We start from the raw sequence: 27,500 nt of genomic DNA on the forward strand, positions 1-27,500 counted from the left end.
AGCCTGTGCCGGGCTCCTGCGCGGACGGGTCCCCGCGGGGCGCTCCCTGGGCCCTGTCCCTCGCCAGGAGCTTGGGTGGGCAGCGCTGCTTCCTTTCTCCGGAGCCGTGACATCAGCCCCTCGGGGCGGAGTGCAAAGAGCCCGGCCCCCGCGCCTGCAGTGTTTGTGTGTGGGGGGGGTGATGGTGCCCCGGGACACGCCTTCTCCTGGGAAGAACAAAACCCAGCCCCCAGCGGAGCCCAGTCCGGGAGCGCAGCGCCGAGCGCAGAGCTAAGGAGAGCCCAGCCCAGCAGCAGGTACGTGCCTTCGGGGCAGCTGCTCCCAGGGCTGGGGGGCAGGGGAGCCCGGATTCTACCCCAGGCTGGCCGGAGCCTCCATGGGCTTCTGCTGCAGGGTCACGCGTGGACTCCCTCGCGTGCAGCGTCCCCAGCCCCACGCGGCGCGTCGTGACTGTAGCTCCTGTCCGGGCAGACCCAGACCCGCTCTGCCCCGGGGCTTTCCCACACCAGGGCCCGGAGCTCGCGTCAAAGGAGTCGCGCTCCGGACCATATTAGCATGAAAGCCAATTGCCTGAGTCAGAAAGGATCTGGCCGGTTTCCTCTTGCCCTGGCTCTGTTACGCGGGGGCTGTGCTGCCCGGGGATGTGTTAAGGGGCAGCGGGTCTGGTTTATCTCGGAGTCCCTGAGCTCTCTTGGTCCCCGGTCATCAAACTTTCAACTGCTCCCAGCTACGAAGCCAGCCGCACCCCTGGCACCGAGTTCGGAGCAACTGCAACTAAAGCTGGCTCGGAGGTGCCGAATTCAGAGCAGGGTTTCAGGGCTGCTCCCTTCTGCCTCCCCACTCCCCAAAACCTTTAGGGGAGTCATCCCAGTGCAGGGCTCTGCTGCTGCCGGAACAGCCCTGGGATGAGCTGCCTAATGCTGGGGTTGTAGATACCTCCCACTCCCCAAAGCTGGGGTGTTTGGAATAGAGGTTCAGAGCTGGGGACCAGCTAAGAGAGTCTCCTCTGGGTTCAGGCTGCAAATCCCCAGGCTGACTGGACCAGGGCTTTGTTTCAGGTCCAGGTTTTTGAAGGTCCCTTTGGATTGTAACCTGTGCTATCAAATATCAGCCCTGTCAGGGCTACACAGAGCTGCCTCAGAAGTTCTGCTAATCAATTGTATTTCAAGGCTGTGACATTGTACATCCTCAGTCTCCTCCCCAGAGGTCCCTGTTCCTGGCTCTGGCAAGCAGGTAGAATTTTGCCACTGTTAAGAGGAGTTGTTCAGTCATGTAATGTAAAGCTGCATGCGTCTCAGCCTCAGCCCTAACATCAGCTTGTTACAATGGAATCCCATCACCCCTCCCAGCAGCTGGCGTGTACAAAGACTTCCCCCACACCTGCTGAGGCAGCATGTTAGTCCTGTGCCCTGATTTCCATAGCAGGAGAGGGGCTGGCCTATGCCACCGTAAGTGCCAGGCAATGCCCTGGGCTGCGTTTAGGCTTGACGATTGCAATCTACCTCTCTGAGCTTCCAGGCTGCGTCCATTGTACCCATGGCATGGCAGGAACCCTCTGAACAGAGTGGTAGTGCTGTGACACTGAGAGACGCTTGGATGAGGATGGAGTAGCCATCATGCTATACTTCTTGGTGAGTTTAGTACCCTTGGAAACGAAGGGTTCATGATGCTGGCTGGAGCTGCACGTGGTGGGGTCTTGTCCGGTACAGGCTTCATCTGCATGCATATATAGCTCTATGAATGCTCCTCAGTCCTGAGTTCTAGCACCTCTTGCTATTTCAGTCTTGCATCCCTGTTAGCTCTGCCAGTGGCCCTCAAGCCTGACCTGCAATGGCAGTAGTCTCACATCTTCCTGCAGCCCTGTCAGTGCCCCACAATGCTGACCCCCCACTCCCTTCCCCCAAATCATCTATTCTTCCAGACCTGGGCCATATCATGTGATGGGGTTTTGATGCAGAGTCCACAGTGAATGTTTACTGAGACCTCCCCAACTCATTTCACCCGTGACCAAAGTCTGGAAATGAGCTTGGTCTTCACACCACCTCTTGCCAGTGTTTAGATTCTTTGAGCATGAGCGGCACCAACCCTGGTGGATAAAGGCATGGGCCCAAGTTCTGATCTCTGTGACTGTGGGGAATCCTACAGCCATGTTTTCTGAAATATTTTAAGGAAAATGTGTGAGGCCTGGAGGAAAATAAGACTGGACACAAGGTGTACGTTTTTAACGGTGAGAGTCTTTAACTCTTGGAACACTTTACCCAGGGTCGTGATGGATTCTCCATCACTGACAATTTTTAAATCAAGGCTGGATGTTTTTCTAAAAGATCAGCTCTAGGAATTACTGTGGGGCTGTTCTCCGGCCTGTGTTACCCAGGAGGTCAGATGAGGTGATCACAATGGTCCCTTCTGGCCTAGAAACCTAGGAATCTCTGAACTTTTAAACAAGAAAAGCAGGCTGACATCATCCTGCTCAGTGAATTTCCTGCCACGAGGGAAGCGGAAATGTATGTGCGCTCTGTACCCCGGAAGAGAGGTTGTGTGTGTGATTATATCTAATGGGGAAACCAAGCCTATAGCTCCTGGAGTTCAAAATTGCGAGTTTCCATGAAGCAGCAAAGATAACTTCCCTAGTGCCCTTCATTTGGGCCTCTCAAAGCATTTTGCTATCACTAGTTAGAATCCACTCGGAGGTAGGTAACAATTTGTATTTCCATTTTGCAGATGGTTGTGAGGGAGGGGAACTGAAGCTCTGAGCAGAGGGGACTTGCCTGAGATCAGTGGCAGGACTTGGCATGCAACCCAGGAGTCCTGTCTCCTAACTGCCCTGCTCTAACTTCCCATTTCGGTCTGGGTAAACGTTGCACTCCTGTAAACTTCAAGGACTACATCCTCAGTTGGTGTAAATCAGTGTACCGGTCTCTTCCCCGAAATAACTAGAGTTGCACCAATTTATACCAGCTGAGGATGTGGCCCAAATAAATGAGCTTCGGCCTGGTGTTAAAGCAAGAAATCCAGATAGGCATTGTTTGCACAAATTAAGAGCAGAGATTGTGCGGGGAGGGGGTATTAACCAGAACTGGGCAACAGAGCCGTCCCTTGAGTAGGGTGAATTGGAGCAACCGCCCCGGGCCCCGCACTTTGGGGGGCCCCGCAGGCTGGTGCAATTGGCTAGTGTGGTCAGTCCTGGAAGAAATGAATCCGTCACTTCCACCCCGGGCCCGTCACCCCCCTAGGGATGGCCCTCCTGGGCAAGGTACACTAGACACTTACTATCTGGTGTAAACCATTTTGCTGGAGGTTAGCTCAAAACATGAGGGTCAAGGGCCAGTGAGCCAACATCTTGATGAGAAAGCCAGCACTGGGATACCAGGGAGAGGGAAGGTGTTGAGATTGCTACTAGGTGCTGTCCCTGGCACCATCCTGTGTCTTTGGCTACTAGATGTCTGATGCATGGACACCTCTTCCCCCCACACAGAGCTTCAGAGAGGGGGTGCCTTGGCTTCTCTCTCCCATTCCTGGTGGCTGCAAGGTCTGGCTTGTGGGATCCACCTTCCCATGAATAGCCTGGAGCCTTCAGCTGCTCAGAGCTTGGCAAAGGTAGTACCAAGATACTCCTCCCTCTGCCCTCCGGGCATGCTGTTACAGAGACTTGGTATGAACTGGATGTGTGGCTTGTCTCCCTGCTTGGTAGGGTGGGGGTTCTTCTGTGGGGTTTTGTGCCTCTCCCAGCCAGAACCCCAGTGCATCTCAGAGCATCTGTCCCGAATTCTGCCTTAGAACTGGGGAGGTCTGCTTCAGGATTCCGTCTCCTGGGGAGGGCAAAGCAGCCCATAGAGCCTAGGATCTGACTCTGTTCTCAAAAGGTACCTGGTATGGGCTAAATTACTTGCATTAAATAGGGCTGGTCAGAAAATGAGGGATCAGGGGAAATTCCCTGCAGGAAAACCTGGCTTTTTGCTGAAAAACAAATAGCTTCTTTCTTGATTCTGCCCTCCCACCCCCCGGATCCCCAGCCTGGATTTTCCATGGAGAGCACACACTTCCCATCAAACTGTTCACTTAGTAGATACTCCAGTTTTTCCACCCAAACTGGATTTGGATGGAAAGCTTGCAGCCAGCAGCCCTCTTGTGGAATGCCTGGGGATCCTTGCGATCTCTGTGGCTGCAATACCTCATTCCTTAGGAATTTCACTGCCCTTTAGCACTAATGAATGGCCATGTATGGTAACCTTTCCAGAGCACACTGGTCTGGTGTTTACAGGGCCGGCTCTTTCCCTTCTGTAGCGGAGCAGGCTCAGGGACATTGGCTTGTCCCCCCTGGTAGCAGCAGAGGGCTTGGCCTGGTCTCTAGTGGAAATTCTCTGTCTGTCTCAAAGCCACTCAAGAATATGGCCTGACTGAGTCTGCCTGGGTTCGGGGAAGCTCTCCACTTGGAAGGTCAGATCGGTGTGCACTGGCAAGCTCTGTGTGCGGATGCTGCACTAGCCATGGGCTGCTGTTAGTCTCTCACTTCCATGGACCCTAACTCATCCCATTTATAACTCATCCTGTACTGACTCCCTTGCTGCGAGCCAAAAAGCCATGAAAAGGCCTCACACAGTGAGTGCTGCTCTCTTCGGCTACACTGATTAGGTCCCAGATTGCATTGGTCATCATGCCATGAGGCTTGAGACCTGATTCTCTTTTCTCTCACACCAGTCTGACATGCATGTATCTCTGCTAACTTAATGAGGTTACTCCTGATTTGCACCGGGTGAGTGAGGGTTGGCCCCAGGTCTCTTTTGGAACCTCTACTTTAGCAAATGTCTTCCCTCTATGGGGGCTAATTCCCAGCTGACCTGTTCCTTGTGCAGTCACTTCCACCGGTGCACAACTGATGTAAATTGCTACCAAATCAGAGTGACAGTGTGCTACACCCACTTCACACTCGATCTGCACAGATGGAAGTGACATATGGTAGGAGAGAGTTGGGCTCTCCTGGCTAAACTGCCAAAATAACTCAGAACTCTGGGTGCAAAGAACCCCTGAAAAGCTGGTCCCAGTGGTAGGTGGTAAGGCCTCAGAAATCCGTCCCTGTGGCTTTCCTTAGTGGATTGGATATATCTTTGCAAAGTGATTCTGCTTTTCTTTCCTGCCCAGATGTCTAACCTCTCCAGGCCCCTTGGAGTTGCATCTCCTGACATTTACTTATCCTCTGCAAATCTCGTTAGCGTGCTGTTTACTTCCAGTAATCAGGAAGACTTTAAATCAGACCCCAGTCCCTGAGGTCCCTCTCTAGATCCCTCTCCCGCAGTTCCAGACTCTGTCACTAGTTTCAAGGCCACGTGAGAGTTCTCCTGGACAGGGCCGCCCAGAGGCTTCAGGGGGCCTGGGGCAAAACAATTTTTAGGGCCCTTTCCATAAAAAAAAGTTGCAATACTATAGAATACTATATTCTCATGAGGGCCCAAGTGGAGCCCGGGGCAAATTGCCCCACTTGCCCCCCACCCTCCACGGGTAGCCCTGCTTCTGGACAAATAAGTGTGAATTAACTTTACAGGCGGGATTTCATGCCACACTGTTCAATGCTCTACAGCAATCCAAGTGCATTAAATCTGCCCTTCTCCTCTGCTAAATAATCTTTTAGTATAGCTAAAATTAATTGGCGTCTAACCTTTTTTCCTCAGTAGCTGTCTCCTCATCTCTAAATCCAAGGCAATTGTTGTATAAATCATGCTCACCCATTATGGAGTGTAGAGGATGGACAGAACATCCGTGAATAGTTTGACACTGGAATGGCGGAGAGGCGCACAGGGAGCTACTTTCTGCAGTGACACCTTAGTGATCTTCAGAGGTGCTTATGAGGCCGGATTCTTATCTGCAGTTGTGTGTAGCCTGAGGGAGGGGAAATGGGAAGGAGCTACACAGCCCTCATGCATGTTCTAAAGATCTGGCCCAAGCCATGCGGGGCCAAACTTGTTAAAGAGCATGGGGCCAAATTTCCAAGTACTCAGAGCCCCTGATTGGGGCCAGGTGCTCAGCACCCAGCACACCGAACTCTGTTGAAAATCTGGCCCTGTGTCACCCACCCTGATCCTGGCCACTGTAGACTTGTTTCAAAATCACCCAGAGCAGGCACTGAGCAAGGTCAAGCAACTGTTGGTCTCCTGAGGGAGAAGAGCAGTGAGTGTGGTGGGGTAACAGGTCAGGATGACCTGTTTCCCTTCAGAGAAGTAATGCTCAGATTTCACACCCCTCAGCCTCATGGTGAAATTCCCCCACAGCCTGATCAGACCTGCCGTGGTTTGTGTCTGAAAGGTGGAAAAACCCGTGAAACTTTTACAAGTGAAACTCCAGGGAGAGCTTGTAAAACTGGTGTTTTCAGATTGGTTCAACTATACTGGGATAAATAAAGCAATACAACCCCATAGGTGAATGCAGTTATACCAGTGTAAAAGTGCCTTTTACGGGTATGGCTTACTCCCATGTGAGAAGGTCAGGCTTGACAAAGCCCTGTCTGGGATGATTTAGTTGGGGATTGGTCCTACTTTGAGCAGGGGGTTGGACTAAATGACCTCCTGAGGCCCCTTCCAACCCTGAGATTCTATGATTCCCACAAGGAGGAAATGCATTCCTTCTGAACACTATTTATATTGCATCTGAAAAGAAAACGGGGGGGTGGGGGAGTTATATAAGGTTTCTAAGACAAGGTTATGGTTTGCTGGTTATAATTATGGTGTCAATACGAGTGTATCATTTTTGTAGTTGAAGTTATGAATATTGGCTCTATACGGTCTTGTGCTATGCTTCTGGGTGACATCCCAGACAAGCTGGCGTTAGCTCTGCCTAGCCTGCTTGATGGCCGATTAAGGATCATCAGCTATACAATTGACCCATTGAGAGAAGGCAGATACGCCTTGAGACTCAGCAAAGTATGCAGGAACGTGCCCATGTGACTCCGGACTCCATTTTGCTGTAATTTTCCACAGTAAGGACAAAGAAGTGTTCTTACACGTGGAAAAGACTATAAAAGGCTGACGCCTCAGCTCCATCTTGTCTTCAGTCCTGCTTCTTATCTCTGGAGGGACTTTGCTACAAATGGAAGCTCTACACAAAGGACTGATGACCCATCCCAGCTGGGGATATACTCCAGAGATTTGATTTGAATCTGCAGTTTATTCTGTCACTGCTACAAGCCTGAACCAACAACTTTGCCATTACTATATGTAATTGATTCCATTTAACCAATTCCAACTCTCATCTATATCTTTTTCTTTTTATGAATAAACCTTTAGATTTTAGATTCTAAAGAATTGGCAACAGCGTGATTTGTGGGTAAGATCTGATTTGTATATTGACCTGGGTCTGGGGCTTGAGTCTTTGGGATTGAGAGAATCCTTTTTTTTCTTTACTAGGGTATTGGTTTTCATAACCATTTGTCCCCATAACGAGTGGCACTGTTGGTGATACTGGGAAACTGGAGTGTCTAAGGGAATTGCTTGTGTGACTTGTGGTTAGCCAGTAGGGTGAGACCAAAGTCTTCTTTGTCTGGCTGGTTTGGTTTGCCTTAGAGGTGGAAAAACCCCAGCCTTGGGCTGTAACTGCCGTTTTAAGCAATTTGTTCTGAATTGGCACTCTCAGTTGGGTCCTGCCAGAACCGCATCATTACACTTGCCCACCAACAACTGGGGTCTGTTGGCCTTACGCTAGTCTAGTCACTTAAACCCAACTTTTCACAGGTGATCACTAACACATGCATCCCTCATTTTCTGGATGCCTGGCTTGATATCCTGGGGTCTGATTTGCAGAAGTGCTGAGCACTTACAGCTGTGATTGAATCACTGGGAGCTGGGTTTTGAATATATCAGTGCTGTATGATGCTAAGCACTCTGAAAAATCAGGTCCTAGGCGTCTCTGATTGGGCATCCAGATTTAGTGGATACTTTTGACCGTAATCTGTCTGTGCCTCCGTTTTCCATCTGTAAAGTGAGGATAATACTCCCTCATCTCACAGGGATGCTATGAAAATAAATAAGTTTGTGAATCACTTAGATACCATCGTAAGAAAGGCCATGAGGAAATTAATAATTTTGAATTCAGAGCAGTGTTTGGCTAGTGTGCAGGGCATAAAGCATGGGCCACACATGAACAATAAGGAGAAAATAAAACATTGAATAACTGCTCATTAAGTGAGTGCTCTTCATATTTCAGCCTCTTCCTGTCCTAGGCCCAGTCTCTGACCTTTGCCTTTGTTTAAATATTGGAAAGCTTCCATCGTGTCTCTGAATTGTTTTTCAGTGTTGGCCTTGTGTCGTTACAAACTTTTGTTAACTTGGAAGCCAGACTTCATCCACTGAGCCTGTGACAGTGTCAGCCTGAAATCTGCCAGTTCCAACTAAAACCACTGAAAGCGTAGTTCCTCTCTGTAGAGTCCCTTCTTATATAAAATTCATGCTGCGCTTTGATCAGACCCCTGGTGCCCTGTGCAGATTTCATCATACTTGCGGGAGTAGCTGGATACAAATGTGGACGCAGGCAGATCCTCAGCTAGTGTCAATTGAAACTAATGGAGCTACGCTAACTGCCAGAAGTGGAGGACCAGAGCTACAATCTTCCTGAGAACTCAGCCAAGTGGGAAACAGGTGCATCAATTCTCCTCTTTCAGTTAAACTAACCGTGAGGCTGCTGGCTGGCAGCTTTTAACAGCCACCATATGTTGTAGGATTGCTAGGTGTCAATTGCTCACCGAGGTTCCGATGATGCACTGCACACCAACGTGTCAAAGTCTGGGATACATGCACCTGAAGTTCTCATCTACAGTTATATTTTCACAGTCTGGACAAATGCAAAGACCTGGGCAGAATATTCCCCCGTTTTCTTTTCAGATGCAATATAAATAGTGTTCAGAAGGAATGCATTTCCCCATTGTGGGAATCATAGAATCATAGAATCTCAGGGTTGGACGGGACCTCAGGAGGTCATCTAGTCCAACCTTCTGCTGAAAGCAGGACCAATCCCCAACTAAATCATCCCAGCCAGGGCTTTGTCAAACCTGACCTTAAAAATCTCTAAGGAAGGAGATTCCACCCCCTCCCTAGGTAACCCATTCCAGTGCTTCACCACCCTCCTAGTGAAAAAGTTTTTCCTAATATCCATCCTAAACCTCCCCCACTGCAACTTGAGACCATTACTACTTGTTCTGTCATCTGCTACCGCGGAGAACTGTCTAGATCCATCCTCTTTGGAACCCCCTTTCAGGTAGTTGAAAGCAGCTATCAAATCCCCCGTCATTCTTCTCTTCTGCAGACTAAACAAACCCAATTCTCTCAGCCTCTCCTCATAAGTCATGTGCCCCAGCCCCCTAATCATGTTTGTTGCCCTCTGCTGGACTATTTCCAATTTTCCACATCCTTCTTGTAGTGTGGGGCCCAAAACTGACACAGTACTCCAGATGAGGCCTCATCAATGCCAAATAGAGGGAATGATCACTGTCCTTTGATCTGCTGGTAATGCTCCTACTTATACAGGATATTAAGGTTCAACAGATCAAGATTTCTTAAATGATAGCTCACAAGGCAAACTTTGTACAAAACACATCGTAATTGTATGATAGTGGTGAATATAGGGGTTTCAAGGCACTACTTTGAGGTATGGAGTGTCACACTCTTCCAGACCGATTTAATCTGTGGCTAAGTGCTTGAATCACTTATTTAGATTGCAGTTTGGGTTGCATTCAAGGGGGTGTTGGCACAAGCGGTTACAGTTTCTTATCAGGTCCCAGTCTACCTTTCATATCAGTTGTCTTTACGGCATGATCACTAATTTGATCTCAGCTAATGCTAAAGAGCTGGAACAGGGACTTAAATTGTCATTGTGGCTACATTTCGGTGATGATGGCATTGAAAATATCTCTCCTGCAGGATTGTCAGGTGAATCTAAAATGTTCTGCTTCAATGGTAGTGTTTCATTCAGTGGCACGGTTGTTCTTGGAGAATTCAAAGGACCAGATTCTCTGCCCTCTGAGCATGAGTTCTCTCAATCTTATCACTAATATGGACTGTGTTAGCTCTCCTCAAGTAGAAGTGGAATTATTTTTTTTCACTCCATCCATTTGGTTGCTTGTTTCCTTCAACTTCATCGATGTGTGAACTGTTGGGATGTGCTAATGCCCATTTCCCATGCTGATCTGCAGCTTTCATACTTACTGTGGCTAGAGTAAGACATCACCTAGTGAATTCAAAATTTGAAGATTGGGATAAGATGAACTCAGCAGCTTTACACAGAACTATGTTCTAAGGTGCCTGGCGCAGCTTTCAGAAAATGCTAGATTCTGACAAACTTCCCTTCCTCAAATAGCTCACAACTGCACAGATTCCCTTCTCTAGAATCCTGTGACAGCCGATTGCTACCATTAACAATGCTCCTCTACCCACTCGCCAACGGGACATGATCAAAGTATCTGCTGAGCAAGTGGAATAAAGAAAGTAGATTGGAGAGCTTCTCTCCTCACCATCTTATAACACACAAAGGGGATGTGCAATGAAACTGAAAGGTGGCAAACTCAAAACCCTCCAAAAAAAATAACCCTTTTCAAACACACAACGTGTGACTTAGACTGTGGAACTCATTGCCACAGGATGTCACTGAGGTCAAGAATTTAGCATTGACTGTTATAACTGTGGATATAAATCTCTGATCCCTCTTCTGAGTCTTGTGAACAAACTCTAAAGGGCTACAAAAACCTCATGGTTTAATCCAGTAATTTATTAGCAGGGGTTAGGATGATGCCTTAATGGGAGAGCAGATTATCTCACATCTGTCTACAGGGACGAGGGGGTTGCACCTTCCTTTGAAGCATCTGGTACTGGCAACTGTCAGATGGGACACGGGACTACACTGGCCAGACCCCTGATCTGGTCTGGTCTTTCCTATGTTCATTGACTACACTCTGTCCCTCTCCTTGACTCTCCTGCCCTCCTATTTTCACTGAACCCTTAGAATAGCGCTCTTGCTGCTTTCTGATCCCTGGTTTTCCCCACTCAGTGTTCAAGCTCTCGTGTGTGAGTTGTGGACTGAGTGTGCGTGTGGTTGGGGGGAGGAGGACATAGTTCAATCTATCAGAAGACTTCTCTCCACTAGCGGTCCCACAAGCCCCTATTTCTGTGAGGTAAACTGAGGCTGCTTTGTTTATTGGGGAATCTATTTATACCCTGTTCACTGCTGAAATCTCTTGTGGTAGACTTGCTAGGAGACCCCAAACCATGCGCAACCTCTCTTAGGCCGCATCTGCACCATTAAACCTGTCAGATAACTGGGGTCAAAGAGGGCTTATCCCAACCCCACTCCGACAACTGCTCCGGAAAAAAGCTGTTCCAGTGAGGGGGTGTCACGGAGTCCCCGAGCGAGGCTCTGGAACTGCTTCCCACAAAACCAGTCAGGACTTTGGGGAGCCACCTCTCCCTTGGAGCAGACTGTCTTCAGGGCAAGAAGTTCACACGGCTTCACTTTCCTGGGTCTGACCTTGGAGCATTCAGCATCCTCTGCCCCTCCGTGCGCTTCCCACAGCGAGTCCACCCAGGCCGGGTCCTGGGGAAGCCAGAGGGTCCTGCACGCACACCCACTTCACTTCACAGTCAGATGTGACTCTTAGCCAGTCAGTAAACAGAGGTTTATTAGATGACAGAAACATGGTCTAAAACAGAGTTTGTAGGTACAGAGAACCGGACCCCTCAGCTGGGTCCATTCTGGGGCCCAGTGAGGCAGACAACCCCATCTGCACTCACCTCCTGTCCCCAGCCAGCTCCTAGCTGAAACCCCCTCCAGCTCCTCCTTTCTTGCCTTTGTCTATTTCCCGGGCCGGGAGGTCACCCGATCTCTTTGTTCTCCCACACCTTTAGCATCCCGTTGCAGGGGGGAAGGGCCTGGGCCATTAGTTGCCACGGAGATAAAATGTCGGCCAGAAACCAAGGCATTCACACAGTATTCAGAGGAAACATTAAGAACAGCCCCACTTCATCACAGGGGGACAATTGGTTGGATTCAGTGCCGGCTGTAGCAAATCCTGCTAGACAGCTTGGTACTAAACTTGGTTGCAGCTGCCTCTGGGGTTGAACAGAGCACGCGCTGGAACACTGAACAACAGATATGTGTATCTGTCTGAAACTACAGGGCAGTCTTTGGCTGGCTGGTTACTAGAGAGGGAATTTGCCTAGGAGTAGTGGGGCAGAGGGGACGGACTGAGGGGTAGGAGGTGATGGGTCTCTCTGTCCCTTCTGAGACAGGGGAGGCTGGTATCTGACATAGGAGGGTGAGCAAATGCTTAGGATTGTACTGTAAGGATCAGAGAAGCTCTGTTCTAATCACAGAAGTGGCCTTCCCCTAGCTCTGTCCTGGGAATTGCAGTGTGTCTGTACCTGGGCTGCCTCTGGCCTGGTGCTGTACGGCTGGTATTGGCTTTGTTGTTCTCCAGGGAGCCGCCCTTTCTGAGCGAGACTGAGCTCCCTCCCACCCCAGCCAAGTGAAATTAGATTCTGAGAAACAGTCCTTTTAAGGCCATCCAGGGCTCTGGACCAGAATGATCTGGCTGAAAGGGAGGGATTTGGCAGCAGCCAGACACAGCAGAAAGGAAAATGCACAAACCCCAGCCTACATGGCACTGGGGAGGAGCAAGGAGCTGCAGACTGCTGGAGTTAATCTTTTAACTAAGTGCATCACTCTGCCCATAAGACACCCTTAGGTGGTTCCTTGACACAATTCCCCATCCTAGGTAGTGTTTTATCCCTGCAACCCACGCAGGTCACTTAAATATATTTGGTATTGGAATGTGCGGCTGTGACTCAGGAACTGCTAGCACAGCACTGCTAGAGCAAGGCTTAGCCGCCGGGTCAGCCCTCTTCACAGCTCCGCCAATGCAGCCTCCCCTGCTAGCCCAGTGCTGGGCTCAGGTCTGTCCCTCAGGCTACGTCTACATTTGAAACGCTTCAGCATCAATGCTACCTATGCGGACGGGAGGGGTTCTCCCATTGATGGTGTTTAACCACCTTCCCGAGAGGTCGTCACCAGTTGACGGAAGAATTCTTCCACTGACCTAGCATTGTCTATGCCGGGGGTGAGGTTGGCTTAACTCCGTCTCTCCGGGGAGTGGGTTTTTCACACCCCTGAGAGATGAGGCTATGCTGCTGTAACTTTTTCAGTGGAGACCAGCCCTCACTCCTGACCTGGAGCTCTCTGCTGTCCCCGTCCTGAGTCCATGCCTAGTTGAATCTCGGCTAAGATCACCAAACTTAGGAAGGCCTCTGGCGTAAACTAAAAAGCTAGGTTGACCCAGCTGTGTTGCTAAGGGGTGTGAAAAACCCATTCTCCTGAGTGATGTAATAAAGCCAACCTAGCCCCCAGTTGATGGAGAATTCTTCTGCTGCCTAGCTACCGTTTCATGGGGCAGAGGTGGATTAACTACAGCAATGTGAGGACCCTTCCTCTCGCCGTAGTGAGTGTCTACACTGCTGCGTTGCAGCCATGCCACTTGTGCACTTCAAGTACAGACAAGCCCTAATTCAGGGATTTTGTGGAATATTTTATGTAGCTCTTTCATTCCCGCAAGATCTCGACCTCTCCTGCGACAGAAGGACGACAGCCTGATGCTGCCAACGCTCGGGTGAGCAGTCTCCCTGGGACTGTGTGGGTAGGTGGAGTTTGCAGCCTCGCCTGTCAGTCTAAAGTGTTTCTACTGCAGTGATGGGGCTGGATCGGAGGGTCTCACTGTCTTCAATGCATTTATTCTCCTCAACCATCTGTGAGGCAGGGCAGGGGTATTACCCCATTGTACAGACAGGGGCCCTGAGGCACAGGGAGGCTGTGACTTGCCCTTGGTTACATAGAGAGTCAGAGAGAGAATAAGGAATGGCCCCCAGACTCAGGCTATTCCCCCCATCTTGCCCCCTCCCCTGCAATCACTGAACCATGCGTCCTCTTCATCAGAGCTGTAGTACTAAAGCTGCTGGAGGCAGTTAACTCTTCTGGCTGGTGTGTGGCGTCCGTCTGGGCAAACCCGTCTGTATCTCTTGGGAACCTGCCCTGCTGCTTTCATTGATGTTGTGCCAAAGAGCAGAAGGCTGCGTGTTCCCACTGGGTTGCATGGTCCTTGGAATAATCTCTGTACCTGGCTGCACGGCACCAAAGCAAGCACTGTCCCAACCGCTCTACAGCCCAGTGCCGTAGGGCTGGTGGGGGCAGAGGATGAGGCTGGCTAAGGAAGGGTATTGGTGCCTGCAATGCATTGAGAAACCAGTTTACATGATGGCTATGTCTTGTTCTGTCCTTGGGGGTTAGCTGAAGTCCTGATCCTGATTGATTACTCTGCATTTTTTAAAACTTGGGGCTGCCTCAACTCGGTGGTCCCTTTCTGATACCTTTTTGGCATTGAGTTCCCAGGAAAAGAGGATACCCCATAGGAAGCCCTGCTTTCCACCCCCTACAGCCAAGTTAGAATTTCAGGGCTGGCCTAGACAAGGCAATTAAATGTTTTGTGACATTTGTCAAGTTTGTGGGTATGTCTCTAGATATCCTGGGCATCTTTGATTCTCTTCTCTGGTATTGGATCCAAGATAAAAACTAAAATCTCCCGGGAACGGGGAGGCCAGGTGGAAGGCTAATACAGGGCTAATACTCCAATAGTGTGTGCAGTTGAGGTGTGGGGAGGACTGCGGAATCTGAGTATACATGGCACAGTCACAGATGTTGTCTCTTGCCTTTATCGGGGATCCCTTTCCCCACTCTCATCCTCATCAACAGCTGTAGGACAGATGTTCAGAGAGCGGGCGATTCTAGTGACACTTTTCAGGCTGCTCCTGCAGGAAGCCCTCTCATCCGCCACACTCCAGCCAGCCAGACCCCGAGGAATGTTGCCCCAGGCCTGTTGCTTTGTCATTCCACTGGGAGATAACTGGGGCCCAGAATGTGGGGTGAGACTCGCCTGGTCTGTCTCAGCCTGTGCAGATTTTCTCCTCTTCCTCCCTGCTTTCCAACTCTCATTCCTTTACCCTTTTATAACAGGGAGTTGCTGGTTCTCTCTGGCCTAGTGAACAGTGCAGGGTCAGCTGTGCCCAAAGGGTACAAAAGTTCCCATGTCCAGTGGTGATACTATGGTGAGGGGCACCTTAGACAGACCTGGGGCCCAGGAGAAGTGCTGTTAACCTATCCTGCAGTGCTGTTAATCTAGATTCTTTTTCTCCTTGAAAATTCCTTGGGCTCAGGGGTCCAAGGGAATGGGAAAATTCCTGCACCTCTGGCAAAGCAACGAAGAAGTGTCTCGTTTCTCCACATTGTAGGGGTGCAAATCTCTGTTGCGTGCCCATGACACAGGAATCTGATTTTCTCCTTCCTATGCCTCATCTAGCACTCGTGGGTAGCTGAATTGCCACACAGAGCAGAGAGAGCCGCATCTAGGCTGGAGAGCTGCTGAGGACAACACTGACTGCCAGCCAGTGTGTGAACCATGTACCAAATGCATCCCACCACTCTTCCCTTATACTCAGGGGCACCTGCACTAACTACTAGCACTAGAATGCAATGCTCCAGCTCCAGGCAAGAAAGTTCTGGGACACAAGTGGAAACATTGCTGGAATTTGCAGGCAATGCCAGCGTATGCAGCTCCAAACTGTGCGTTACGTGAATTAGGTGCAGTGCGTGTGCTCTTGGTTGGAGCCTACACACCTGGGTTTTGAGATGTCCCTGTGACATTAGGATCTTTCCCCGGCACCTGCGGGGTGTCCTGGTCCTTTCCCAGGATTCTAATTGCGCCGTCCAGCAGCTGCCTTGCTCAGTCCCGTTGGGGTGAATCTGTTTTTTCCTGTCTGTTTTCCACAGGATGCCAAACTGGGGTGGAGGGAAGAAATGTGGCGTGTGCCAGAAGGCCGTGTACTTCGCCGAGGAGGTGCAGTGTGAAGGCAACAGCTTCCACAAGTCCTGCTTCTTGTGCCGTGAGTACAGCGCCCCGTGGGGTCCTGGCCTTTCTGTTGACATGGCAACGCCCTGGCCTGCTTTCTCTTGCCAGCGATGTAAACATGCCCCCGGCGCTGCAGAGCAGACCCAGACAGCTGACATTTGGCTAATTACTGCTGGGCTGGGAGCAGCTCTCTGTTCTCCTCCAGACTGGGGGAAGGGATTTTTGCAAAGCACCGTGGGTGATTTAGGGACTGAAATGGCAGGGGTGCTTTGGAGAAACATCCATGCAACTTCTGCCCCCACATTGCTAAATGAAACACTAACCCTAAACCACACCAGGGTCTAAAGCGCAGGCCCCCTAGATACCTAAATGCACTATTTTAAAGCCCTGACTGTACCATCCCACAGCAAAGCCATCCTAGCGGTGCTGAGGGTTAGAAACTCCATGAGGGCACATCTCTGCACCGCCTTTGAATGAAGAGGGAAGGGTTTGTGTGGGGCCTTGCAGGCGGCTGGAGTGTGGCCTTTGAACCCTGCAGGACCTGGGGATCTGTGGACAGAGGATGCTGCTTTACCTTGTGCTTGCTGGCCATTCTGGTGACCAAATGCCTGCAGCATGCCCGGTGCCTGGGCCCCCCTCACCCGTCTGGCAGTCTTAGCCTCAGCCCATCCATACGGCGGTCTCCACATGCCACCCAGCACTGGAAAGGATGCAGACATGGAGCAGCAACTGACATGCTAGCTCCCACCTGGGTGGATGTCACCTGTGCTGAGAGAAATATGGGGTTGGGTTGTGCAGCTGCTTTCCACTGCTGTCACCTGCTGTCCCAAGAAATGCAGTTCCCCAGAGATCATAGCTGGCAGGGGAAGGGGAGGAGTTTCCAGGGAACGGCACAGGATCTCCCCACTCGACAGGTGCACTCCAGTGTCTGCTTTCCCGCACAGGAAATGGGGCCCGCCCACAAGCCCTGGTCTTTGTTTGCTTCTCCCCAGTGTAAGGCTACATCTGAACTACAGAGCCCAGGTACCCCCCAGCGCGGGTGCAGCATACGCTGACAGGAGTTTTTCTACCTGTGTAGGAACAGCACCTTCCCAAAGGACATGGGCTGTGCCCACAGAAGCACACTTCTGTCAGCATAGCTGCGTCTACACTGGGGCTTTTGCCAGCATCGCTATATTGGCTGTGGGTGTGTGTCTCCCCCCCCGACAGATGTAGCCATGCAAGTGTTAAGTGTAGATTAACTGTTTAAATGCCTGATGGCTCAGCTGGTGGGGATTTGCTGAACCGCTGGGCTAGATGGGCTCTGAATACCAGCCCAGCTAGCTCTGCTACAGAGGGCTCAGGAAGCTTCTAACCCACAGAAATTCCTGACATAACCCTCCTTACATGGCAAACATTATCCTTTTCCTTTTCCCTTCCTACTCTCCAAGCACAGAGAGCACCCAGGGAGCAGCTGTCCCGGAGGAAAAGCACCATATTTAGTCATGGGGATGGGAAGCGCAGATTTAAGATCCCATATTTAGGTGGAAAGCACTGGGCCTGCAGAGCGTTCCGAGAGGAACGCGCGGCTCTGTGTTTGCATTCTTGAAACATTGTTTAAGGGCAAGAAATTTTCCTTCTGGCAAGGAGACAAGCAGGCCATGGGGAGTGGCTTCCTGCTGACATTTCAGTCATGCGTGTGAGATGGGGGTTGAGTCTGTCAGTCACACCAGTGTCTGGCTCTTGCTGGGCTCTTCCAGCCTCTTCATTCCTTTACAGCCAGAGGTAGGTAAACATCAAAAGGCTGCAGGCTGGGACTGTGAGCCCTGCCCCCACCTCTGATCCTGCCCCTTCCAGCCTCCTCCCTATCCCTACAACTTCCTCTTGGATTATCTGATCCAGTGCTAGGGCTTGGAGGTCAAGTGTGTCTAAGCGTCCAAGAGTGCTGTCTGTGCTGCCTGTCATCAGCTAGTTCTAAGCTGCCAGTCTCCTGATTGGCAGGTGCATGCTCCAGTTGGGTTGGCCTGGACCGAGCTGGACTCTCTCCTGGCACGCACACTTTCTGCTGTCATCCCATGGAACCGATCCCGCAAAGGCTGGGATCACTGACTGTCTATGCAGCCCTCCCCTGCCTGCACCACTCCTGATAAACCCTTAGAACGGTGCAGATGAGCTTTGTAAAGGGATGTCCTAACTTGTCATTTCTCAAACTGCATCTGCTCTACCCACTGGCAGCACTGGGGTTAATGTCAATTTCACCTTTTAACTCTGAACTTCCTGGCTTTTACCTGGGTGGGTTGATTGTTTTTTAACTCATACCGATGGTCCTGTTCTCTGCACATAATCTGACACATAATATGTCTTGGGAGGACTGATGCTTTCAGACTCGCCAGTGTGTTCTGGCTGCCCAGAAGCCAGAGATGACCTATAAACTCCTGGCCAAGGTCTGAGTGTGATATTCCCCTTGTTCCTCTCCAGTGGTCTGTAAAAAGAACCTGGACAGCACCACCGTGGCTGTGCACGGGGAAGAGATCTATTGCAAGTCCTGCTACGGCAAGAAGTATGGCCCCAAAGGCTATGGCTATGGGCAGGGAGCAGGGACCCTGAGCACCGACAAGGGAGAGTCGCTGGGAATCAAATCAGAAGAGTGAGTTGGAGCCTTCATTTCAAAAATAGTGACTATAAAAGGGAATTGCAGAGAGGCACTCCCATCCCAGCGCTGGGCTGTGGGGGCCCCAGTGGAGAGGGGCACTGGGAAGCTGAGGGAGCTGAGCAGCTCTGTTAGCATTTCCTGTTCTAAAGAAATCCTGCTTTCTACCACGTCTTTCAATTTCCATGTAAAGTTCTGCACTCTCCTGACCCCTAGCAGTCAGCAGTTTGGCTGGCAGGCTCTTCCCAGCCTTGTAAACATCAGCCTCTCCCCAGGATCCTCTGACTGGGTCAGTCTAGTGCCTGGCTGCAGCTGGGCGTCTAGCTGAGCCATTCACCTGCTGAGATGATGCCCCCTGCCGTTAACAAAGGCAGCCCTGAGAACATAATCAAGCTGGCAGCTAAAACATAACCTAGCAGGAGCCTAATGAAACCAGTAGCCCTTGCCCTCCTGGGTAGTTTTAATGACCAGAAAGAATGGGAGGTCTCTACTCTTGGGCCCAATACAATCAAAGCCTAGCTTAGGACTATGTCTACACTTAAAATGCTTCAGTGGCACAGCTGCAGTGCTTCGGTGTAGACACTCGCTACAGCAAATGAGCGATGGGAGGGGATCTCCCCTTGCTGTGGTTAATGCACCTTCCCAAGAGGCAGTAGCTCGGTCGATGGAAGAGTTCTTCTATCGACTTAGTTCTGTCTACACTGGGGGTTAGGTTGGCTTAACTATGTCGCCCGGGGGTGGATTTTCACCCCCCTGAGCAACGTCACTGGGTTGCACACATTTTCTTGTGTACACCAGCCCTTCAGCCGTGTCTTCACTGCCAAGCAAAGGTGCAGGTTTACAGTGTCATTGCTATCTTGAGGTGGTCTCACTGTAAAATCCCAGAGGCACTGGAGTTCTTACCTTGATGGAGTTCATCATCATCAAGGCAAATCCCAAAGGGACGTAGTGCCCTTGAAGATCGAGCGCCACCTGGATCAATCAAGGTCCTTCAGATGATCTGGCCAGATGTTCAGGCTACAAGTAGGTCTGCGTTGCAGCCAGGGGTGTGATGTACAGCTTGTGTAGCCAGATCTGTGCTATCCATACTCTAGCTAGCTTGCTAAAAATAGAAGTGAAGCCGTCGTGGTGTGGGCATCCATGCAGGCTGTGCAAGGCTGCCTGACCCCCTGGGTACGTACTCATTTGTGCATCCCATGGTGATGCCTGCAGCACCGCACCCTCACTTCTCTTTTCAGAGAGCTACTTAGAATACAGCTAGTGTGGATATGTCTACATGAGCTGCCACTGCACTCGCGCACACATACTGCAGTGTAGATGTTTCCTTAGAATAATAGAATATCAAGGTTGGAAGGGACCTCAGGAAGTCATCTAGTCCAACCCCCTGCACAAAGCAGGACCAATCCCCAGTCCCCAATCCCTTGGTCCATCATTGGCTACCGAAGCCTTTGGTGTGCACGTGATCCCCGGCCATGCAGCAGCATCCCTTGGTAAGTGCACTTTGTAATTCATTGGTCTGCCATCCTAATAACATGTCCATACCAAGAGAGCTGCTGAAACCGAACCAGTGCTGATGGTGGGTGCTGGGTTCGGCTACAAAGAGCCAGTCAAGGTCAATCTCAGGTGCAGGGTACAGGGGTTGACTCCCGTAGCTCCATCGAGCGAAGGACTCCGGCACCTCATCTCCACTTGGGTTTTAGGCAGGAGCCAACTCAAGCTAGCAGCCATGCTGTAAACACCCACCTTTGGGGGCAGTGGAGCCCTCGCTTGGTGCTCCTTGCAGCACTGGTCAAACAGCAGCAAGGGTTTTGACAAAATGTTGTGCTGAAGTCTTGAACTTTCACTTCCAGCGGGGCAGCTCCCGTGCGCACCCCCCATTCAGAGCAGGGCGGCTTATAGCATCTGGAAAGTCATCCATGGGGTGGGAGGAGCTTCTTCAGCCAGAATTGCTGGCTCCCTGCAGCATGATGGGAGCGACAGTGACTCTAGCCTGCCTTCTCCATCATCTGTCAGGGCCGTGCTTTGCTAATAGAGGCAGCTGTCCCATAGAGCACACCTGCAGGAAAGTCTGTAACCTGTGTGCCCCCTGCGAAGAAAGTTCTAACCCTTCTCTCCCAATGTGGAGATGCCCAGAGCATCCGAAGGGCTCGGCCCCCTATGGAAACTCATGTGCTGAGCCCTTCTCACAATCTGGCCCTAGCGGAGACTTCCCTTCTTCCCTGAATGTGGAGCCTCCTGGTCTCATCAGCCATCTCTGTCTGCTGTTGCTTTCCAGTCATGCAGACCAGGTAACTAACTCTCCCTAACTGGAATCCCACAGGAGCCAGCCCCATCGGCCCACCAACAACCCCAATGCCTCCAAGTTGGCCCAGAAGGTGGGCGGTGCTGATGGCTGCCCCCGCTGCGGGCAGGCCGTGTATGCTGCTGAGAAGGTGATTGGCGCTGGGAAGGTAAGACAGCAGTGCCGTGGGGGGAGTTGACTGCAGAATGGTGGTTCCTGAGTCAGCATGTGGCTGGGAGCTCTGAAAGGGTCCGTGAGTTAGGGCTCATGGTCCATGGCCAAGCCTGGATGCTATCATGGGCCAGATGTCCAGCATCCACAAATGGGGCTGGATTTTTAAGAGCTCAGCTAGTGCCCAATGTGCTGTGAGCTTTCTGGAGAATCTGGCCCCTATGAGTGGTGCTGGCCCCTTCTGAAAATTCTGTCTTTATGATACATGCAGGTGGCAGAGAGCTGCACGCACGGGGTAACCACAGGCCCTCTCCATCTCCCTGATCCTGGGGGATTATGATTGGTCCCTTCTCCTGCCCCCCTACCCATGCCCTGGGAGAAGAATGATGTGCATCACAGCCCTGGGCTGGAAGACAAGTCTGCTGCAACGAAACCGCCGTGTTGGCATTCTCCCCTTAGGCTCTAGAAGGCTGCATCTGGCTTCCACAGCCTAGTTCACCCAGCTGCTGGCTTCCTAAGTCTTCAGGCTCCTCTCTCCTCCAGCGCTGGCCTCTGCATGAGGCAGGGTGATGAAGTCTCCAAACTGTCTTTGGGTTTTCCCTGGGCCTTGCCCTGTGAACACATACAGCTCTGCTAATGCATCTGTAGCATCTCCTGCTGTTCCAGTCTTAGACTCTGTCCTGCCCGCCAGGAACTCTGTGCAGTCCTGACCTGCAGCACCCTCCACTAGTCCAGCCTGACTCGTGTTACTGGGTCCTCTGGGGCTGTGATCCCCATGTGCATAGCTAGGACTACTGGGGCCATGTTTCATGGTTCTACGTGCTGCAGCAAACTGAGTCTCTCCCAGTGAATTGTGGAAGAACTTGTCTGTCCTGGGGACGTGAAATTGAGGGAAGGCATTGGAGGCCTACTGGCCTTCAAGTGGGTTCAGCTTAGTAGTTCACTTGCGGCCCAGTCAGCACCGAGCTGTGGCCCATGTGACATAGCGGTTGTACTGTATGTGGCCCACAGTGTCCTCATTGCAAAGTGGGTGGGTCACCAGTCTGAGCGGAAGTGGCCAGCTAACCTGGGTTGAAAGCACCACTAAACTCAAGTGAGAGGTGTTTTGTGTGTGGATGGGAAGATGGGTTGGGGAAAAACCCAGATAAGAACCCGTTGTGATCCTGCAGTGAAAATAGACCCTTAGAGCAAAAATCTGGGCAGTGTTTAGTGGGAGACTTTGCATTCTACATCTTTAAGTATCTGACGCTGGAAACGTTGCTGTGTCTAAACAAACTGAGAGAGGATACCAGCGTGTCCTGAAATGCACTGATAGCTCTTCTGCTGGTGGCATACCTTAGCCTGTTGTCTCTGCCTCCTGCCTCAACCCCAAGTCCACATTTTCTTTTCCCAGAAAAGGTTCCATGTTTCCCAAAGCAGGTGTTTTTTTTAAAACGCCTGTGTCAGCAGCTCTCACTATTTGCAGCTTAACTGATTTATCCATTAGGAACTCGGGGAGCAGCTGAGAGAGCCATTGTTTTAAAAGTCAGCCTGGTGCCTGTGGTCTCAACATAGGGGTGTAACTTTCATTGGTGCGCTTGTTCTGATTCTAGTGCTTTAGGATGCTTTCGTCTCTAGAATACGGAGCCAGGGGCTCTCTCCAGATCCTTAGGTGGTGCGAATCCAGTCGCCACAGCTTGGCTGACTTCAGAGGAGTTGTGTTGATCCACAGCAGCCTAATGTTTAAGAGTTAACTCTTTACAGGAGCAAATCCTAAACTGTGGGTGGCTGGTAGTTTGGAAACAAGATTAACGGAGCATGTTTTATCTGTAACCAGTTTCATGCATGACTGGTTGAGATCCAGGTTAGACCAGCCTCTGAAATCCCACTCGCCTGGAATCTTTTCTGATGAGCCAGTTAGTTTTGTTTCACCAGGGTAATGGGTGGTTTTCCCTGAGCTGATCTGCTGGATGCAGGGGTAGCCCATGCTCACAGCATGGCTCTGTCACCACTCTGAGGTTCTGGGGTCAGTCCCTGATGCAGACAACCCATTGAGGGGCACTGTGTTATGAGGGGAATGGAATATGTGAGCTAGGCTAGAGCAGGATGCTGTTTCCCAGGGAAATTCTGGCTGTGACTTGGGACTTGTGCTCGGAAGATTTAAAACCTCTTTAAGGAGGGGCTGGGCACTGAGGGTCCTGTCCAGACAAAAGGAAGTGTGATAAAAGCCAACCCTTCCACGCAATGCTGGAAATACCAGCCAGGGACTGCGAAGGGGTAAAGCCAAGGCTGTGCTGCTAGAAACAGCGACACTGGGGGGACCTGGGTACCACAGAGTCATGCTCACCTTAAATCCACTGTCCCATGGAGTGGAGATCAAGCCACATAGGTCTGACCCAGGCCGTAGCATGTCTGAACCCCTTCTGAGGAGAATGGGATTGTGACCGGGGCCTCGGAACAGGCACTTTTCACTATACAGCTTTTCCTGTGGCGGGACCCTGGGAGTGCTGCTGGGGAGAGCCAGGGGACTGACATGCCCTGGGTGTCCTACCAGTGGATGACTGCCTGAATGGCCCCCTGCTCTGCCCCCCACCCCCTATGACTGCTCTCTGCTCCTCTCCCCGCAGTCGTGGCACAAGGCCTGTTTCCGGTGCGCCAAGTGTGGCAAAGGCCTGGAATCCACCACGCTGGCTGACAAAGACGGGGAGATCTACTGCAAAGGTGAGCACCCCCTTCCCGGCAAGTTGGCATCCCTGGGACCTGAGAGAGAGAGGAATCCAGAGCAAGATGGGGGAGGGGGCATTGCGGGGGTGTATCCGGGGAGAATGAACTGCTGACCCCAAACCAGCACACGAGATGCTGACAATTGTAGGTCCTGCTAAAATATTGGGGGCAGGGGGAGTAGCTGATATTGAAATATGAATGGAGGGAGGTTCAGTCCGAATGGCCCCAGAGGGGCAGGGATATACCCGGAGAGCACCCTGTGTATGGGAACAGCGAGCACTCAGACTCTCTAGTGGCATGGCCCCTTGTGGGTTAACGCCACGCCGGCCACGTGGGCTGCAGAGCCACTGGATCTCTCCCCATCTAGCACTTACAGATTACCTCACCCTGCTCCCTGGGCCATAGCCAGGCTGGTCTAGGTTTGTGGGGGCGGCTGGTGGCCTCTGGAAGTGTCAAGTGAACCTAACATGTCAGTGTCTTTCAATGGGAATCTGTAAAACCTCTAATGCTTCTGCTTTTGAAAGAGGTGGGCAGTGCCCACCCTGCCTGCCCTAGTAGCCCCCTGAGGGGCAAGCACATCAGTGCCTTCATTTCCCCTTCCTGCCTATGGGGCTGTTGCCACCACATCCTCTTCCCCCCCCACTCACCCCAGAGGGGAAAGCCAGGCTCCTCTGCAGCTGCTCCCAAAGTGCTGCAGCCAGCAGCCGGGTTGCCCACGTGTGACTGGCTGCAGAGTCTTCTTGTGTGTGGCCCCAGCTCTGTATGGGGGAACTTGCCCCGCTGCTGCCTGGGTTTGTGTCCCTTCTGGTTGGTCTCTGGGGCGGACAATCGTACACCTTTCATTGCACCAAATTCTCTGCCCGAAACCAGAGACTCTGCCGCCCCTGATGATTATCCTGTGAGCTCTGCCCAGGGCTCACTGACAGTGACTCTGGGGGTTATCACTTGATAAGGGCCGGTGTGTGGGTGGGATCTAGGAGAAGGGAGCGAACTCCATGTGAGTCTAATCTCTGGGGTTCCGCTGGGAGCTCTTGTTCACATTGAGCAGTCGAGGTGAGAAACTAACCCAGGGCAGGGGTGAAAGTAACTTAAAGGACTTACCAGTACTGCCGGAGTCCTGAGTGGGGGTGTGGCCTCAAATGGAAGAGGCGGGGCCTTTTAAGATTTAAAGGCCCTCGGGTTCCGGGCTGTGGTTGGGAGCCCCAGGGCCTTTAAATCACCCCATATCTACCAGCTGCAGAGGCGGATGGGAGCCCTGGGGCTCAGGGGCCAATTAAAGGGCCTGGGGTCCAGCTGCTGTGGAGCTCTGGGCCCTTTAAATCACCACGGGAGCCCAGCGGCCGGAGCTCCGGCGGCACTTTAAAGGGCCTGGGGCTCCTCGCAGTGGCTGGAGCCCTGGGCCCTTTAAATCACCGCCACGGAAGCTGGTCCAGTACACTGGACCGGACCGGACCGGCTTACTTTCACCTCTGACCCAGGGTAAACTTTAAACCCCCTCCTCCAGCAGCCAGCTAACAAGGGCAACTATGTCCAGGCTGTGGGGGAGAGTTGCAGTGGATAGGGAACCAGGCTGGGAGCCAGGACGCCTAGTTTCTGCGCCCAGCTCTGCCACTGACATTGCAGTGTGATCTTGGGCAAGTCATTTCCCCCCCTTTTGTGCCTCAGTTTCACTACTGGGGTAACGACAAGGCCCTTGTTCTGATGAAAGGTGTTAACCAGTCCCCATGTGCTTGTTTCTTCACCCTGTTTCCGCCCACCTGAGAGATGGGGCCAGATCTGAACTCTGGGAACAAGCCTATTTCAACACTGACCCCACACCGTAAAACCACCTCCTGCTTCATCCTTATGTCCCCTGTGGCTGGCACCCCTCCCTTCCCTGTGTTGCCATCACTCATGGCTTCTCCTCTCCTGCAGGATGCTACGCTAAGAACTTTGGGCCCAAGGGGTTTGGCTTCGGGCAGGGAGCCGGCGCGCTCATCCACTCCGAGTGAGCCGTCAGTATTGGCTCCTCCCCCTCTTCCCTGCAGTGCCGAGCGCTTCGCCGATACCAGGCTCGTCCAGACTGACCTTCAAACGTGGATCAAGGCAGCCCGGTCCTGCCCCCATTTCCTGCCAGTGCTTCTGTCAATAAACTCCTGCTTATTCTAACTAGCCCACCACTCACTTGCCTGCTGGTTTCCTGACCCAAAGCTCACCGAACTAATCGGGAATCTTTGTGTTGACAGCCATGGGCTTTGACTCAGGAGCAAACAGCCCTAGCGTAGGCCAAATGGACTTGACGCCCTCACACTCGTGCAGAGAACTTTCCACGCAGCTGGGGAGCGTCACTTTGTAAGTAATAGGCTCACCTGTGAAACTTGGGTGCTCTGAGGCTCTGAAAGCAACCAGCCACTGGGACGTCAGAGGAGTGTAACAAACCTTATTCGATCGTTCCTAGATGTAAAAAAAATCAAATGATTGGGGCTTATGGGTGGGTTATTGTTTGTCTGGAAACAGAGGGAGACAGAGATCCAGTGACTGATGTGAGCGAGAGATACAAACGAGGGAGAGGAGAATATTTTTTAAATTGTGTATTGTATTAAAAATACTAATTGGAGGGACAGTCCAATATAAGTCACCAGCCAGCTCCCCAGTGGTGTGCATCGGCCCAGCTCCATTGACTTCAGTGCAGCAATGTGAAGTTACACCCTGGTTCTAAATCTGGTAAACTAGTACGCTTTCCAAAGTGGCCACTGATTCAGATTGCCTCGGTTCTGGGGGGCCAACAGGGTGCTGATCTCTTTCAGAACCGCTGCAGCTCCCACAGACTTCAAAAGGGCACTTGGCACATTGGAAACCCCAGCCCAAAGCTGCCTGTTATGATGTTCCTAAAAACCAATGCCCAGCGTCACTGGCTAACTTGGAAACCTTTCACTCCGATTTCTCTTCCTGCGTTACTAACAGCACCTTAGCCTATTAACCCGAGAGCGTAGAAGCAATCCAACTTGCTTTTCACTGTTTATGCCACGGTTTTGTGTTTCTCTCAGCTTGAACATTGAGGTCAATTTCATGCTTGTTTCACAGTTGATGCCACAGTGTTCAGGCTGCAAACTCAGCTGGAAAATATTTGTATGTTTTAAAAAAAAACCAGGGCCAGTTTTGCCCTCAGTTTACAGTGCTGTATGAGCAAACAAACTTTCCCCAGTACAGTTCTCATTGTGGGGCTTCAGGTGGGGCTTTGCTTTCATGGGCTCAGATGCCATCTAACCCCTTGAGCAGAACAGAAAGATGCAAAAACTGGCCAAGGAATAACAGAACATGGGATCACACAGAGCATTCTATGGGTTTATACCTAAATCTTCACTAATTCACTTGGCATCATTCCCTCCCTTCACGGTGTTACCTGAGCAAAGATCACAGGTTTTATTTCCTCTGTTTCCTCCTGAAGCAGAGACGTCTAGGATTCCACATACCTTTTCCACAGTGCAGGAGAAATATTATGTTGCAATATTTCTACTGTATGTGCCATGTACAAGGATTGCATTCAAGCAAAATTATGTATTCAATAAAGCTCTGAGAATGAGGCTTTTGTTCAGTCTCTTCTTTCCCTAGCAATAAGAGAAAGGATTAGTCACGTCAGAGGGGAACTCCACCTGTGGCTTCATATGAAACTGACTCTGTAGGAAGGGAACTGGCTTCTGCCTTTAGAGACCTGGATCAAAGCTACTTCATTACCCCACTGCTTGGGTCATCAGCAGGATTTGAAGCTGGGACTGTCAGTGTTACAAGCAGCTAGCAGTGTAGTTCCTCTAGCT

At 51.3% G+C, this 27,500-nt stretch overlaps 1 protein-coding gene across 2 annotated transcripts; it reads left to right on the forward strand.

Annotated features, from left to right (window-relative positions):
* The first annotated feature begins 191 nt into the window (after positions 1–191).
* On the forward strand, positions 192–27,269 carry CSRP1 (cysteine and glycine rich protein 1). 2 transcript variants are annotated; one of them, XM_030561189.1, is made up of 6 exons: positions 192–296; positions 15,844–15,956; positions 18,380–18,548; positions 20,872–21,001; positions 23,610–23,703; positions 25,621–27,269. In XM_030561189.1, exons 2-6 carry the CDS (start codon positions 15,845–15,847, stop codon positions 25,695–25,697), a joined length of 582 nt encoding a protein of 193 aa, XP_030417049.1. In that variant the 5' UTR covers positions 192–296; position 15,844; the 3' UTR covers positions 25,698–27,269. The 2 variants fall into 2 exon arrangements, with proteins under 2 accessions (XP_030417049.1, XP_030417050.1); XM_030561190.1 differs by lacking the exon at positions 192–296 and adding an exon at positions 1,551–1,631.
* Positions 27,270–27,500: the final 231 nt, after the last annotated feature.

The sequence above is a fragment of the Gopherus evgoodei genome, chromosome 4 (assembly GCF_007399415.2).
Source record: "Gopherus evgoodei ecotype Sinaloan lineage chromosome 4, rGopEvg1_v1.p, whole genome shotgun sequence".
In the NCBI taxonomy this organism is placed as follows: domain Eukaryota; kingdom Metazoa; phylum Chordata; order Testudines; family Testudinidae; genus Gopherus; species Gopherus evgoodei.

Excerpts from the sequence above, each read along its gene's own strand:
- CSRP1 (XM_030561189.1), top strand. The coding sequence starts at position 15,845 with ATGCCAAACTGGGGTGGAGGGAAGAAATGTGGCGTGTGCCAGAAGGCC. Across the intron at positions 18,549-20,871 it reads CTGGGAATCAAATCAGAAGA|GAGCCAGCCCCATCGGCCCA; the intron begins GTGAGTTGGAGC and ends GGAATCCCACAG. Across the intron at positions 23,704-25,620 it reads CGGGGAGATCTACTGCAAAG|GATGCTACGCTAAGAACTTT; the intron begins GTGAGCACCCCC and ends CCTCTCCTGCAG.